At 41.0% G+C, this 15,539-nt stretch overlaps 1 protein-coding gene across 1 annotated transcript; it reads left to right on the forward strand.

Annotated features, from left to right (window-relative positions):
- The first annotated feature begins 1,242 nt into the window (after positions 1-1,242).
- On the forward strand, positions 1,243-15,006 carry LOC149298885 (E3 ubiquitin-protein ligase BRE1A-like). The gene is made up of 19 exons (XM_089486907.1): positions 1,243-1,371; positions 2,414-2,581; positions 2,760-2,904; positions 3,498-3,683; positions 3,845-3,963; positions 4,608-4,754; positions 4,833-4,910; positions 5,000-5,119; positions 5,250-5,429; positions 7,498-7,633; positions 7,736-7,857; positions 7,969-8,312; positions 8,395-8,512; positions 9,272-9,421; positions 12,370-12,582; positions 12,864-12,989; positions 13,064-13,204; positions 13,591-13,692; positions 14,830-15,006. The coding sequence occupies exons 1-19, from the start codon at positions 1,243-1,245 to the stop codon at positions 15,004-15,006; spliced, it is 2,901 nt and encodes a 966-aa protein (XP_089343033.1).
- Positions 15,007-15,539: the final 533 nt, after the last annotated feature.

Below are 15,539 nucleotides of genomic sequence, written 5' to 3' on the forward strand. Positions count from 1 at the left end.
TTCACACTGGTTGTGGAGCAGACTTTTGGGAATGACACAAGACATTGAGAATTGCTCATAATTGCAAAACAGTGACAGGCTTGAGTCGACCACAGACCTTGACTACAGTGTTCTATGAGTTGCGGCACCAGCCTAAGTGACTTAAACCTAAGCTATAATTCTCATGGGGAAACCCAACTGAGATAGAGAAGGGACCCCTTACATTTCAAGGAAATGTCTCGCAGATACCTATTTAGCTCTGTAAATTCCTAGACCCTGCGCGGGAGCTGTAGAGTGATGATTCAAGAGAGACTGTAAAGCTTGTTGATGTTGGCACCCAGAAACACCATTGCTTGAGCCCTGGGTAAGTTTACTTTTCTTCTAACCGTTAAGGCAATGAGAGCAGTAAAGCAAGGCTGGTCCTCCTCCTTTTTTATCTAGGTGGCCAAGAAAGAACAAACTTACCCAAGAGATGGCATCCCTGTTCTTGATAGGGAAAAAAAGACTAAATCAGGGTCATGTTTAAGTTCTGCAGTGACCCTAATTGACAGTGATGGTCCGTGGCTACAAAAACAATGTTACTGCCTTTTTTACAGTATGGTGTGTGTATGCAAACTGTTAAAAACACAGAAGATTATGTGACAAAAAGTGATTCTGGTGCAACCAAGAGAGAGATTCTTAGTAGGGAGAGTTGGTAGGACAAGGCCTTTAGTTCCACCAGAATCCCTTTTTATGCATAACCCCAGAGAAAAACAGAACTGTTCTTCTAGAACATGATTGTGAGATACAACCCAAGGGGGTAGAGAGTGTAAATAGAACCCAGGGGGGTAGTAGAGATCACCGCAGAAGCCACTTACACCCTTGAGACATGGTGAATTCAATGCAGGTGAGCTAGGTGGCCAAAAAAATAGGTATCTGATCTGGATATAATCGGCTTATTAAGTAGTGTGCATCTGGCTGGGTTCAGCACTTGTTTAGTAGGGGGTCGATTGTAGGTGGCAATGTAGTTGCAGGTAATAAGCAGGAGCATCATACCTGGAGTGAAATGGGCAGACACGCCACCACTTTCTGAGGGGTGTCATACCCCTGGTCCCAGGAGTTTCTCCTACCCCCATTAAAAATTAGATAAGTTATATGTCTGTGAATGTTTACACAAACACCTATATAAAATATAAATGTAACTTTTTTTTTTAATATATATCTAGTTGATCGGTTTAATTGTTGGTGAAAAGTGACATAGAAGTGTCAACTTGAAGCACCAGGATGTCGGGGCTTGGCAATAAGAGGGCAGGAGGTGATATAATCTCCTCAGCACCCCCTGAAAAGAAGACTGCTGTTGAGGACTCCGGTACCACAGTGGAGACCATTAAACTTGGAGGTGTTTCCTCTACGGTAACTATTGTTTTCTTTTCTTTTGTTTTTTTGCAGCTGTAACATTTTAATCTTTTCTCATTCTCTTCTATGACATAGCCCAAATAACGTTTGTGCAGTATTAATTCTTGCAAACCTCTCTAGAAAACTAAATTCAAAGGCTATTTTTTATATTAATTTGGTCATACTACAATTGAAATAGTTAAAACTGATAGAAAACCATTTATCACCTGAATTGTGATCACTGTTATTTAATGTTCCTTTCTTTATAGTAATCCCTTCATGAACAAGTATATTTTGCATCCGACAACTGGACAAGCCAGAGGTTTTCTGGCAGCTTTGTCTTTTCAAAATTCTCATTTTATTGTAACCACACAAATTATGAATTGTTTTATAGGACAGACAGGGCTTTGTTTTAAGACCATAATACTCTAAATTTCCCCTCTTTACAGCCAATTCATTATACTCTACCATTTAAAGGTTTGGGGTTGCTTAGCACTTTTTAAGGAAGTTTCTACCTGTGCTAACATAATTGCAAAATGATTTTCTAATGATCAATGAAACCTTTATATGCCATTGGAACACAGGGTGGTGATAAAGGGCCATTGTACGTCTATAAAGATACTCCATTAAAAATCAGCCGTTTCCAGCTGCAGTAGTCATTTACAACATTAACATATCCGCACTGTATTTCAGATCCATTCAATGTTAATGATGGACAATTCCCAAGTCTACCAACTAACCCAACACTTATCCCAATAACGTGTGCATGATAAAAAATAAAATAAGACTCTGAGATCGTGATTAATCACTGCAAAGCGGTGTTTAACTTCATCATAGAAGGTTTTAGTGTTATATATTTTGCCAGTTGTCAAGACTTCCCATTCTCCAGATGAATTGCTACGCTTGGAACCACAAACCTCTAGCATAGCATATGTTTATGTAGAATAGACTGTGCAGCAGTGGGACTGAGCTCTTACTTTCCTTCAGACAACCAGGCTATATTTCTATAACCAAGCAGCCCCACCCATGCCTGATCACCACTCCAAATTACATTTTTTAGGAGGAGCAGGACCTACGCACTTTGCAGCTGAAGAACAAGAAGTTTGCTGGGATGTTAGACCAGAGACAAGCGATAGAAGATGAACTACGAGATCGCATTGAGACCTTGGAGAAACGCCAGGCGACGGATGACGCGTCTCTCCTTATTATTAACAGATACTGGAGTCAGGTGTGTAATTTCCTAATGTAAATCTCTTTTACATGTTCTATGACATGATGCTACCAGTACCCTTTTCATCATGTCTACAACTATCACCACTTTTTTTCCCTCTTCCTGTATCATTTTCTTTTTTTTATAACTGAAATGAAATGTTTTATGCGACTCTTTTATTTTCCCTACATTTTAGTTTGATGAGAACATTGGCATTCTCTTAGCTCGGTATGATTTGGAGCAGGATTTGGGAGAGTTTCTAAGTGAACGCAAAGCATTAGTAATACCAGAACCTGAGCCAGATTCCGACAGTAATCCAGAACGCAAGGACAGTGAACGTGGTGAGAAATGTATTTAATGTGGTGAATTAAATGGAGCAGAAATTCATGATGGATTTAGGTGATAAATTATAACAATTAAGGGATTTTTTTTTAACAAAACTAGAATACGATATATCTTATGTGGAGGGATGCAGCTGATAAATGATTTCTTAGTGAGTAAAGTGGAATATGAGTCTCTTTATCTCCATTAAAGTCAAAGATGTTCATGTTGACAAAGACTTATTAGGGGCTGGCCTAAATTTGGAAGAGATGAGTTTATATTTTCTGGGGAAGGATTAAAGCAGGCAATATTGCAAATCTTAGGTTTTGTTAATAAGCCCATATGATGGTGCTTACAGATTCAAATAGTAACTTCCTGTTGTCATGCTTAGTTGTGCTTTCCACTAAATGGAAAGTAAGTATTATATTTTTTTATATATTGCTTTACTAAGTTAAGTAATATGATATATGGATACACACTATGAATCACAAAAGAACCTTTCTAATTAAGAGAGAGAGAGTAATGAGTTAACAATTGAAACAACAGCCATTTTAGTTTCCCCAGTTTTTTATATCTGTAACCATTCTTTGCCACTAATAACTTCTTTCCATAGGTGAGAGTCTCTGGGAAGCCCCTCTTTCATTTTTGGCCACCTTAGCCAGCAGCAGCAGTGAAGAAATTGAATCTCAGCTGCAGGAACGCGTGGAATCTTCACGTCGAGCATTGTCTCGCATAGTGATGGTGTATGACCGCCTAAATGCACGACTGGATCAGCTTTCTGTGAAGTTCAATGGTACTGGTGTGATTTAGTTTACTTAAGTAATTTATGAAGATTAAGTAACTAATTAACAGGACTCCAGCATATGCATGTTTCTGTCATGTTAATTCAGCTGTCAATTTTGCTCTTTTCCTTTCTTGTTTTCTTTCTCCCCCAACTGAATATTTCTTGACTCTCTGTAGACCCATCGCTGATGGAAGAGGCTATTAGAGAGCTAAATTCTTTGCTGCATAATGAGAATGCACGTCTGCAGGAAGTGTACTCCTCGTTGCAGGAGAAACAGCAGACCATGTCTCAAGAGGTTAGTTAAATCATTCTTAAAATACAAGGTGAAATCTGTCTGAACTTTAAAATGCCCAGCTTGAATCACAGACAGGATCATTGATGAGATTTTTACACAAAATTATAAAGGAAATACAGCAATTGTGGCTAGCAAAAAGTTATGCTTCCAAGCTTGATGCAGATAGATTATTAAGAAGTTAGGATGTGCTGTAGTAAAAAAATGGGTGCCTAAACAGTATCACAAACACCACTGTTAGGTAGTATTACGAGCAGCTGGTGCTGCTTAGTGCTTCTACACAATTCACATATGATCTTTTGTTTTCCTAGGTTAAGCTCCCATTAACCCTTTGGAGACTCGGCTCAGGGAAATCTTGTAGTGCTTAAAGTTCCCCAATTAGGGAAATATCAGGAAGCTCTCATTAGAGCTTTGTTGAGGCACGTCATGATTTTGGGCAATATTGATGATGCTAGCAGACAGTCCATAAGATGGTCAATCCTAGAAATTGTTATTAGTCCTTTCTTGGTTCACTTCAAGCAGACTTGTCCTGTAGTGAGGTGACACACTTATGTTTGAAACCCCAAAACCATATACTTATATTTTCTAATTTGATTGACCCCACTCTTTTGCATTTATAAAATGTATTATTTATCCCTGTCTACCAGTTCTCACAGTTGCAATGTCGGTTGGAGAATGCAGAGTCGCGAGTCTCCAACCTAGATGGTCTCATTGAGGATCTTCAGTGGGATATTGATAAAGTCCGGAAAAGAGAACAACGTCTTAACAGGCACTTGTCTGAAGTTCTTGAGCGGGTAGGTGATGGTATCTGCAATATTTTATGGCCATTTTCTCCATTTATATATTACATGGTAACACATCTCATTTTACAGGTGAACTCAAAGGGTTACAAAGTTTATGGGGCCGGTAGCAGTTTGTATGGAGGCACTATCACAATTAACTCTAAAAAGGTATTATCATCCACATTCTCTCTTTCTGGTTTGTTTCTTTGCTTAATATATTTAATTTGATTTAATATGCATATTGTTTTCTTTGTTAGTTTGAGGAGATGACTTCTGAAGTGGATATGAACAAAGAGCTTGCTGTGAATCGGTTGCAGGAGTTAGAGAAACTGAGGCAGGATTTACAAGAAGTAACAGCAGAGAACCAGGAATTGCAGGTTGTTCTTTTGCTCATTTCTGTCCCTATGTCTTCTGTTATGCTGACAGCTTCTTTATAGTGTACTATTGTGTTTGTCCCAAACATGGAGTTCTAGCTCCACTATTTGGTGGTGTTTTTTTTTGTTGCAGGCTGAGCTTTTAAGGGCTGTGGAGAATAATGTACGCATCTCTCCAGAGTATCGTTGTATGCAATCTCAGTTCTCTGTTCTGTACAATGAGTCTTTGCAACTAAAAGCTCAGCTGGATGAAGCACGCTCTTTACTGCATGGCACACGTACCAATCACCAGCGTCAACTTGATCTCATTGAGGTTGGTATATTATGTAATTCTGCAAACTTCTAGACTTTTATATTATTCAGCCGTATAAAAATATATTTTTCCACCAGTTAATACACATTTTTAGATTACTTTATGTTACAAATATTTGTAAGTCTCAAATAATCCTCCTGTCTCAAAATCAGTGTAAATGCAGAAGGACAAATCCTGGAGTACATTCTTGGATTTTTTAAATGTTGGTTCATGGTGTTGCATAAATAAACAGTGCCCTGAACTCCAGACTTATTTAAGTGTTTTAACCCTTTTAGGATGGAAGGTTTTTGCCATATCATTTTTTTCCCTCCAAGGACCCCTCTTATATCTTACAGATGCCAGTGATGTTATTGTGATCACTGGTGTGCCGTTGAAGATTTTATACATCCATGTGTACTAGATAAAGATGACATCAGTACTAGGCAGATAATATAGGATAGGATCTTATGTGATGGGATTGGGAGTACGTCGGTACGCTACAAAAAAAAAAAAAAGTCATCATACATGCGATGCCTGAAGCAACAATTTAGTGCTGATCCTTTTTAACAAGATACGCAGATTGAAATAGAGTAAATAACACAATACCTTTACTTTTCCTCTCGCTGATTTCTGGGCTTAGAATTGTTTTGTCCTCGGAAGTGACTAACCAACCTGCCCCTCAATTTAGTATTGATTTATGTAATGGCCCCAGCTGCCCCCCTTGTGTATTGATCTCGCCAGCCCAGATAAAGTGTGAGAGATGTATATCTGACTAATAAGTTCCCTTCCATGAGTCTATACACCCCCCCCCATACTGCAGGGCAGCATTTTATTTGGGCTGGTCAGCAATATGTAAAAATTACATTTAGTACTAGAAAACATGGCCGATGTGGTCACCCTACTGCCCTCACACCCTTGTGTATTGCCCCCAGCCAGCCCTTCATTGTATATTTATCCCACCACCCAGCTCCCCCTTTAGTATTGCTTTATCTGATGCCCCCAGCCAGTACCCCCGTGTGAAATAATGCCCCCACACTCTTGTGTATTGCACCTCCTTAGTATCATGTCAGCCCTGGCACCAAGATTGCATCCATAGGACCTGCCTAGCACACAGATGGAAGAATAGAACTTGGCATCTTTGCCACCAAACAGCCTGCCTGTGGCATCTTTGCCATGCCCCCCCCTACTTACACATCCATGCTATTAGACATACTAATTCACTTATTCACAAACATTCACTATTCCACAGATACTCATTCATTCACCCTCCCCCACCCCCTTACATGAACTGCAGATCTCTCTAGCTGTGCGCAGACTTCCGCAGGGGCCGCTGCTTCCCTCTGTGTTGCTCGCACTCTATGCAATCAACTTCTCTTGTACCGCCCAGGGAAGCAAGAATGGAGCAGGGTCATGTGATATGACGTAAATTGATGTGACTCTGCTGGGTTCCTGCTTCCCCTGGGCGCTACAAGAAACGTTGCTCGCACAAGTTAGCAGCAGAGCCCCCATGGAAGTGAAGCAGGGCCTTCCGGGGGGTTCACACGGGCCCAGTCACAGTTGCGACCCCTGCAATTGTGGTTGCTGCGAGCTTTTGCCCTGCTTTAAAGGCAGTCATGCATCCGTGTTGGCCACTTCAGTGCGCCACGTACCAGCCCCCATACCGGCCGGCACACCGGGAAGTCTGCCGTTTCCTGGTGGGCCAGTCTGGCCCTGAGTGGGCCTATTTTCAGGTAGGGGCCTGAAGCTGCAGCCCCTACATTAATCGGGCCCGGAAAAGGGTCTTCCCCCAAACTTTTCCCACAAAGTTGGAAGCATAGCATTGTCCAAAATGTCTTGGTATGTCCCCTTCAGCATGTCCTGTACGGAATATTTCCCTCTTGTTTCACATCCCAATATTACAAAAGGGTAAAACAGTCGAAATTAACAAACACGGTACAAGAAATGATACATTTTTTCTCTTGGCTCTTCACACTATAGGGACACAAGGCCTTTTATGTAGGAATGCAGGTGAAAAAGCTCTGCCAGTCCACAGCAGAAATGTCTTGCGTGGCTTGATTGTGTGCTAAGGTCTTATAATGTTCCCTTGCAGCGTGATGAATTGACCCTCCAGAAGAAGGTCCGCACGGAAGTTATTCAACTGGAGGACACACTAGCTCAAGTACGCAAAGAATATGAAATGCTGAGAATCGAGTTTGAGCAAACTCTGGCTGCCAATGAACAGGCAGGTAAGTTAAATTGGGAGAAATTTACTTTTTACATTTATGTATACCAATGCTGCTCAGACAAATAAAAAAGAGAGCATTTTTATCAGTTGCCTTTTTTTGTAGGTCCCATTAACAGAGAAATGAGACACCTGATCAGCAGTTTACAGAACCACAATCATCAACTGAAAGGAGAGGTACAGAGGTATAAGAGAAGGCTGCGAGAAATCCAGAGTGACATAAGCAAGGTAAACAAGCAAAAACAGTAGGGAATCATAAGTATTTAATAGATTTTATTTAGTGAAATGTTGGTGTAGAATAAAATTGATAGAGCTGTAAGAATGTTCCTTGTCTTTTAGATGCGCTCTCGCAGCGCCAGTGGCCTGTTCTTGCTACCTTCACAGTCTAGTGTGGATGAGTCTCGAGAAGAGACAGTTGAAATAAAGACAGAGCCTGAAGAGAGTGTCCTGCCAACCCCTGTCCCCTCTCAGCATGAGTCTACACCTAAACGTGAGGAGGAAGAAGTACTGCCCGCTCCGCCACAGGCACAACAAAAAGACAGAAGGGAGAGGGACAGGGAACGAGAAAGAGACCGTGGTCGAGAGAAGGAGAGAGCAGACTGTTCAAAGGAGAAGCCAAAATATGAGTCTGACACAAAGCGAAAGGAGGCAGAGTCTGTGAAACAGATGAAAGCAGACATCAAGTGAGAAAAGCACAGTGCTTGTTGTTTTTTGTTGTTGTTTCTACATGGCTTGCTCCTAAATTGTTTATTTTTATACTGTTAGGAGAGTTCAAGAATCACTTCGAGACATGAAGCTGCTTTTAGACATGTATCGTTCAGCACCTAAGGAACAAAGAGACAAGGTTCAGTTAATGGCAGCAGAGAGGAAAAGTAAAGCGGAGGTAAAGGCACTTGCAAAGCAAACATTATAAGAATTTTAAATCAGTCTTGTTTTTCTTTAGGTGTTTTTTGAGGCCCAAACTTGTCCAGACTTCTCGGTACAACATTACACAATTCCCCCCAAATGCATATGCCCTTTTCCACACACCACCAACTAAATGCCATGCGGACTATTTGTTTCTAAACATTTTTCCCTGCGCGTGATATACTCGCCTACCGTCAGCTTCAGCACTGGCTTGGGTGAATGCTGTGTGCAAGGGACTGGGGACGTGTGGAAAGTCCTTGCGTTGTTTTCAATTAGAGCAAATTGACAATTAGTGGCAAGAACAGTTAATATTACATACAATGTAATATTAATTAAAAATTAATATTACATTGTACTTTAATATGCATTCTTTAAAGTGGGTATTGTTTTCCGCTTCATGCTGCTTTACGCAAGGGAAGTCTGACATCCTCTGTCGCAAATTGTCTGGCTGGCCATATGTAAACTGTTTTTGGAAGTATGCAGCTTCATGCAAGAAGTGTCTGACTTCACTGGAGTATGTTGCCACCAAATTTGGTCTGTGAAGCGTCTGTGAATAGTAAAAAAAAAAGAAACAATCTCATGCAGAAAGCAAGGAGACTCAAGGGAAAACTCTTCAAATGCGCAAATTCTCCTTTAAACATACTTTTCAGTTTTCTGGGAACTATATTTTTGTATGCACAATTAATATATACCACCTACAAAGAATGTTGTTTGTCATTCCTCTTTTTTGGCTAAGTTGGAAGAGCTGCGCCAGCATCTCAGAGAGCTGGAGGAAAGAGAACGGCGAGACAGCAAGAAGATGGCGGATGAAGATGCTTTGCGCAGGATGAGAGTAGTTGAAGAGCAAACAGAAGCTCTCCAGAAGAGGCTTTCTATAGCTAAGCAGGTGAGAAACTTATATGTGTGTATATACAAAACAAACCCCCCACAAAAAGTTATGTGCCCTAAAACAAGTTGTTTATATTATCTTGTAATCCATACCTTAAAAAAATAATTATGTTGTCTGAACCTTGGTTGAATTAAGGTATATTTTTGTACAGGTATTACCACAGGTATCATACTTTTATTAATACTATATTAGTAACACCGGATTGCCCTGTCATGTGAAATAACAAAATATGACTATTGATGAACAAAGTAGAGGGTGAATATCCAAAATTGTTTGCTTTTTGGAGGGTGAATCAAGAACATTTAACCCTAACGCTTAAGATCAGTAAGGAAAAAACACTCTTAGCTGTCAATATTTAACTAGTTATAACAAATAGTATAGGGTATTGTCACAGTAACTAGGGGTCCACGATAAATATGCTGTCTGTTATTGCTGGTGTCTTTCAGTAATGATCCTTTGAATCACTTTTTGAATCACAACTGTCCAGCGTATTAAACAATATCATTCTGTGAAGTAGTGGAGAAGGTAATATAGTTACGTACAAGGACTGTACATCATATTTTCCCTGCCATCCCGGGTGACATAACGTATAGGACTCTATAAAAGCCCCTTCCCCTCCCAGTGTTTTTTCCTCCCTTTATCAGGAAGGGAGGACTCGTTGCCCCTTTTGTTATTTTAAACAGCTCTAGGTTGAGCTGGCTTCCTGGGCTACACCCCTTGGTCGAGGGATGCCCTCTGCACCCTAGCCTGTAGGCTGGTGTGTGCTGTCTGGTGGACTGCATCCCCAGAAGCCCTGTGGCATCTGTAGCGGTGTCCTCAATGGCGTTCCTCTTCCTTACTCTCGAGAGGGATATGAACTTCTGGTAGACGTTGCGTCTTGGAATTTGGATGCTGGCTATTTAAGCGGCTGGGTGAGTAGGATATTCTCGTATTTCCTTCCCGCTGTATACTGATGCTGTTTTCTGTACTGTGTGGTACTGCTGCGTTCCTGACTTAGCATGTCTGCTCCTGATAAATCTGTGCCCACCTCTCTGTTGAGGACAAGCCCAAGAAAGCTCTGATGAAGACTAAGCATATGTAGTGCTCTGGTTACCACAGATCCTTGCAGGACTCCATAAAGAAGCTGTGCTCCGAAGCTTGCCTGAAGTCCAAGCCGGAATAGAATGACCCGGGTTAATCTGCTTAGGTGTATCAGATGTCAGTTCCTCGTTTTATGAGGACTTTTCCCATTTCTCTTATGGTGGATACCCCTGTCATGAGAGCTTCCGGATTCTCATTAAAAGTTCCTACACATAGCCTTGCGATTCAAACGTACAGCATTTCCAGGTTCAGGCCCTTCCTTTGTCTGTCGGCAGCTCCCAGGGTCTTCGTGAAACTCCTGTGAATGGTGGCAGCTCACGTCAGACTCCAGGGGATTTCAGTTATCCCTTACCTAGACGACCAGCTCATCCATGCCCGTTCGGCCTCTGTCCTCCAGTTTCCCCTTGCTAGGGTGGATCCTGAATTGGGACAAGCCAAGCACATTCTCTCAGCAGGCCATGTTCCGGGGTCTTTGTCTGGATTCTTGCTCAGGGAAGGTCTTTCTTCCGCCATCCAAGACATCACTCGTTCTCTTGTCCACCAGATGCTCTATAAAACCTTGGATGTCCCTGCTGGGCAGAAAGGCCTCCACAAGGTACGAATTATCTTGGGCTTTGGCCCACCTAGGGATTCTCCAGAATTTTCTTTTGCATCATTAGAAGGGACATCCTATCCGCAGGGAAAGTGTGGTCCTTATAGGACAAAGAGGTCCTGACCTCCAATGCAAGCATCAGAGGATGGGGAGCCACTTATCAAGACAAGTTTGTTCGAGGCATCTGGTTTCCTGTGGTTCGTCTCGTTCCTTCCAATTGGTTGGAGTTGCTTGAGGTGGAGAATGCCTTGCGTCATTGCCTCTTCTGTTGGGCAAGAACATCCTGCTGAGCTCTGACAACCGGTCAGTAGTGGCTGATATCAACAAGCAAGGGGGTACCAGGAGTCCTCTCCTACTTTGCATATCCCTCAGGATCTCATTTTGGACAGAAGCCCGTTACCCTGACTGCGGTTCACGTCAAGGGGTCATTGAACACTCTTGAGCATGGTTCCAGTCCTGGGAGGTGAATGATGTCTGAATCCTGTGACCTCCAGGTTTATCATTTAAGAATGGGGGCTGCCCGACATTGACCTGATGGCTTCCAGACACATTGCACAGGTCCAGAACTTCCAGACCGAGTTTTGGTAGTGGACAATTTTGCTCAGACCTGGCATTTCTGGCTCACCTATGTCTTCCCACCTTTTCCTCCGATCTTCAAATTTCTGCAGAAAATCAAGAAACACAGATCAAGTGATCTGCTCCACAACCCCGCTCCAGAACCCCATGAGGCTTCCTGCCCGGAGAGACCTTTATAAAGGCCATTTTCTCCATCCAAACCCTGAGATATTCCAGTTGACGGCTTGAATGTTGAACGGAAGCCTCTGAGAGCTTAGGGGTTTCTCTGTTCCCGTTGCTGAGACTCCGCTTTACAGTAGGAAAAAGATTAGCTCCCTCCAATACATTAAAATCTGGAAAAAGTTTTGTTCATGGTGTCATTTAAGAGGATTTTTTCTCTTGTCCCCTGAGATTTTATGCAGGAAGGCTTTGACCTTGGCTTACAACCCTCCACTAGTCCAAGACTAAATATAAAAAAAGTATCAGTACTGGCCACACATTGATGACACATTGACAGTACTATCATTTGTTTATTAATACTACTATTAATACCATAGCTTTGTGTAAGCAGTATATTAGTCGCTGTAACGTATTGATATCAAGCATGTTCAACTAACATCCAGACGTAATCTTATGCAATGTTCGTATTTTCAGCTGACTAAGTAAAGACCAAGGCATACATGTATATAACTGTAATAAAACTAAATGTGTGTTTTAGGAAGAAGAAGCATTACTGTCCGAAATGGATGTGACAGGTCAAGCATTTGAAGACATGCAGGAACAGAATATCCGTCTGATGCAACAACTAAGAGAAAAGGATGATGCCAACTTCAAGCTTATGTCTGAGAGGATCAAATCCAACCAGATTCACAAACTACTAAAGGAGGAGAAGGAGGAGCTGGCAGATCAACAGCTTACACTCCGTACACAGGTATCCAGACAGTAAACCTTTTACTTTAGTCCTTGTTTATCTGAATTCTAGTCAGTCTGAACATCTTATTTATTTACCCCATAAGATGGCTGAGATGGCCCAAATATTTTAGTGAATAACCTGTGGTGAAAGTTTTTAATCTTTACGGTTCTCTTGTCCTTGTTAATACAGCTTCCGTGTGTTTGCCCCTTTTTTTCTTGTGCGTCATTTTCTTTCCACTTCTTTTTTCGTTATTTTAACTAGCTTTAATAGTTCATACTTCTTTCTTGGTATCCTCTCAGGTGGATGCGCAGTTGCAGGTTCTGAGAAAACTTGAAGAAAAGGAGCATTTACTTCAGAGCAGCATTACCACAGGAGAAAAGGAACTAGCTCTGCGCACACAGGCACTGGATCTTAGCAAACGCAAGGTAACGCTTATTCAATGTTTTACTTGCCCTGTATCTCTGTATTGTGAAAACTGACTTCTAAAAACTTTATTCAGGCCTCAGAGGCCTCCCAACAGGCAGATGATCTGAGAGCACAGCTGGAACTTTCTCAGAAGAAGCTGCAGGATCTGCGAGAGGAAATCATTGAGAACAGCTCAAGCCGGGAGAAGGATGCATTTAACTACAAGAGAGCACAGGTCACTTTGGGGTCCTAAGGGTTTTCCTCCTGACGTATATTTACGGCTGCCACATGCATTCATTTCATTTCACTCTTCAGATATTGCAGATTCTCTTAATCTGTGTTTCAAGCAAACTAAAGGAACACATTTTCATTATAGTACTACAGTAACTTACATCGAAACTCTCAGTTGTAGTTACCTTAACCCCCGATCTAATTGTATGTCTGGTCACTCCACTGGTCAGAAACCTCCATCCCTAACGTATTGATAGCTATTAAAAGCTACAAAATAGACTGACTACAAAACCTCTTTTATGACTACACTCGTTGTGTCTTGGAAACATATTTAAATTCTTACATTATTTGTTTTTTAGTTATGTTGTTGTCTATTTTGAAATCTTATAGGAGGATATCTTGCGGCTTAGAAAGAAACTGGAATCCACTAAGAAACCTGATCTCGTACCGACATGTGATAAAATTCTTATGGAGGAAATCAAAGAGTACAAGGTCTGTTTAAATTGTGTTTTATGTATATGTTAGAATTACATTATAAGGGTTTATGAAAAAATATATATTTTAATCCAACAGTTGAAGAGCAACAGGTTATAAACTGTATGATGGATAACACGCTGAGATTAGGAGCACTCCCTTGAAAAGAGTGCTCCTAATCGCAGCTCGTTACCTGTATAAAAGACACCTGGGAGCCAGACATATTGCTAATTGATAGAGGATCAAATTCTTATCAATTTATAATTTATTTGAATTGCATTATTCTGGATTTTGTTTTTGTTCTGTCTCTCACTGTTCAAATAAACCTACCATTAACATTATAGACTGATCATGTCTTTGTCAGCGGACAAATGTACAAAATCAGTTGGGGATCAAATAATTGTTTCCTTCACTGCATCATCAAAGCTGTCTAGGATAATATGGCTATAAGGGTCTTTCTTTAGGTGATTCGTTTTCTTTGGGCCATGTTTCCAAAACAACTGAAATGTTTAACCCCTTCCGTACCGGCGTTCTTGTACTGCATCTTCCCTTGAAGACCGCAGTTTTTTTTTAAATATTTTAATTCCGTGCTCGTGATTCGCTTCAAAACGATCACGTGCACAGAATTGAGGGGGAGTGGCTGCTACAGATCGCTGGGGACACCCAGTGGACCGTAGCAGCCGCCCCTTGCAATTCCAGCGTCCATAGCGACGCTGGATTGCGCATCATCGATGACGTACCTGGTACGTCTCGGTCTGTGGGTGACACCCAACCAGGAAGTACCAGGTACGTCACCAGTACAGAAGGGGTTAAAGCTGGGTCTGAGGATAAATATGCTAAGACATACGCCTCTATGCTTCAGTCTAGCGAACCCTGCATGTTGCTCAATGTTACCGAGGGGACTTCTATTTTATAATATATATATATATATATATATATATAATAATTATATATGTTATAATAACAACAATTAAAGGAGGGGGAAGGGGGAACAGCGCCACAGGGAGACGGGAAAACACATGGGTGATTTAAAATGTAACCTTCAACGCTCAAAATTACATACTCTGTTTTGTTCCATATAGAGCACTAAAATAAAAAGTTAGGCACAGCTCTTTTTCATTGCTTACATTTCATGCCTTTATTTTTATACCACAGGCAAGACTTACCTGCCCATGCTGCAACTCCAGGAAGATGGATGCTGTCCTCACCAAATGTTTTCATGTCTTTTGCTTTGAATGTGTGAAGACAAGATATGATACACGGCAACGCAAGTGCCCCAAGTGTAATGCTGCATTTGGAGCTAATGACTTTCATCGCATCTACATTGGTTAATATTTGTGTGCATTCCAAGACTCAAACAAGTCCCTCTATGCAAGGACAACAATGTAAATTGCCCTGCTTATAAACCTGCTCTATTCTACACTTTCTTGTTGCCCAGTATATGTGTCGTATAATTCACTTTAGTGGACCACCATTTTCTCAAGGCAAAGATGATTGTTTTAAATTGCTTCCTGTAGAGGCAAAACCTATATCTGAAGTATATGCTGAAATTCAGGAAAAAAATTACTTAAATCCTTAACTCTATCATACTAATATATATATATATATATATATATATATATATATATATATATATAATTAGTAGTGGGAAAATAATGGTATTTAAATTAGATGAAAAGAGAGAAATTGCTCATTAAATCCAAAACTTAACTTCTAGTAATTAGTATCTAAAAACCTAGTGTCATTAATAAGGACGCAATCTCCAATCCAAACACCAGCCCAACATAGCTCCCTGATGTCCAAAATCATATTTTAAGTGAGATCCAATCATACAAATGTCCCTTGTCTCACTGTATAGCACTAAA

This window comes from Sceloporus occidentalis, unplaced genomic scaffold (genome assembly GCF_023333645.1).
Source record: "Sceloporus occidentalis isolate IW3139 unplaced genomic scaffold, rSceOcc1.0.p SCAF_30, whole genome shotgun sequence".
NCBI lineage: Eukaryota > Metazoa > Chordata > Lepidosauria > Squamata > Phrynosomatidae > Sceloporus > Sceloporus occidentalis.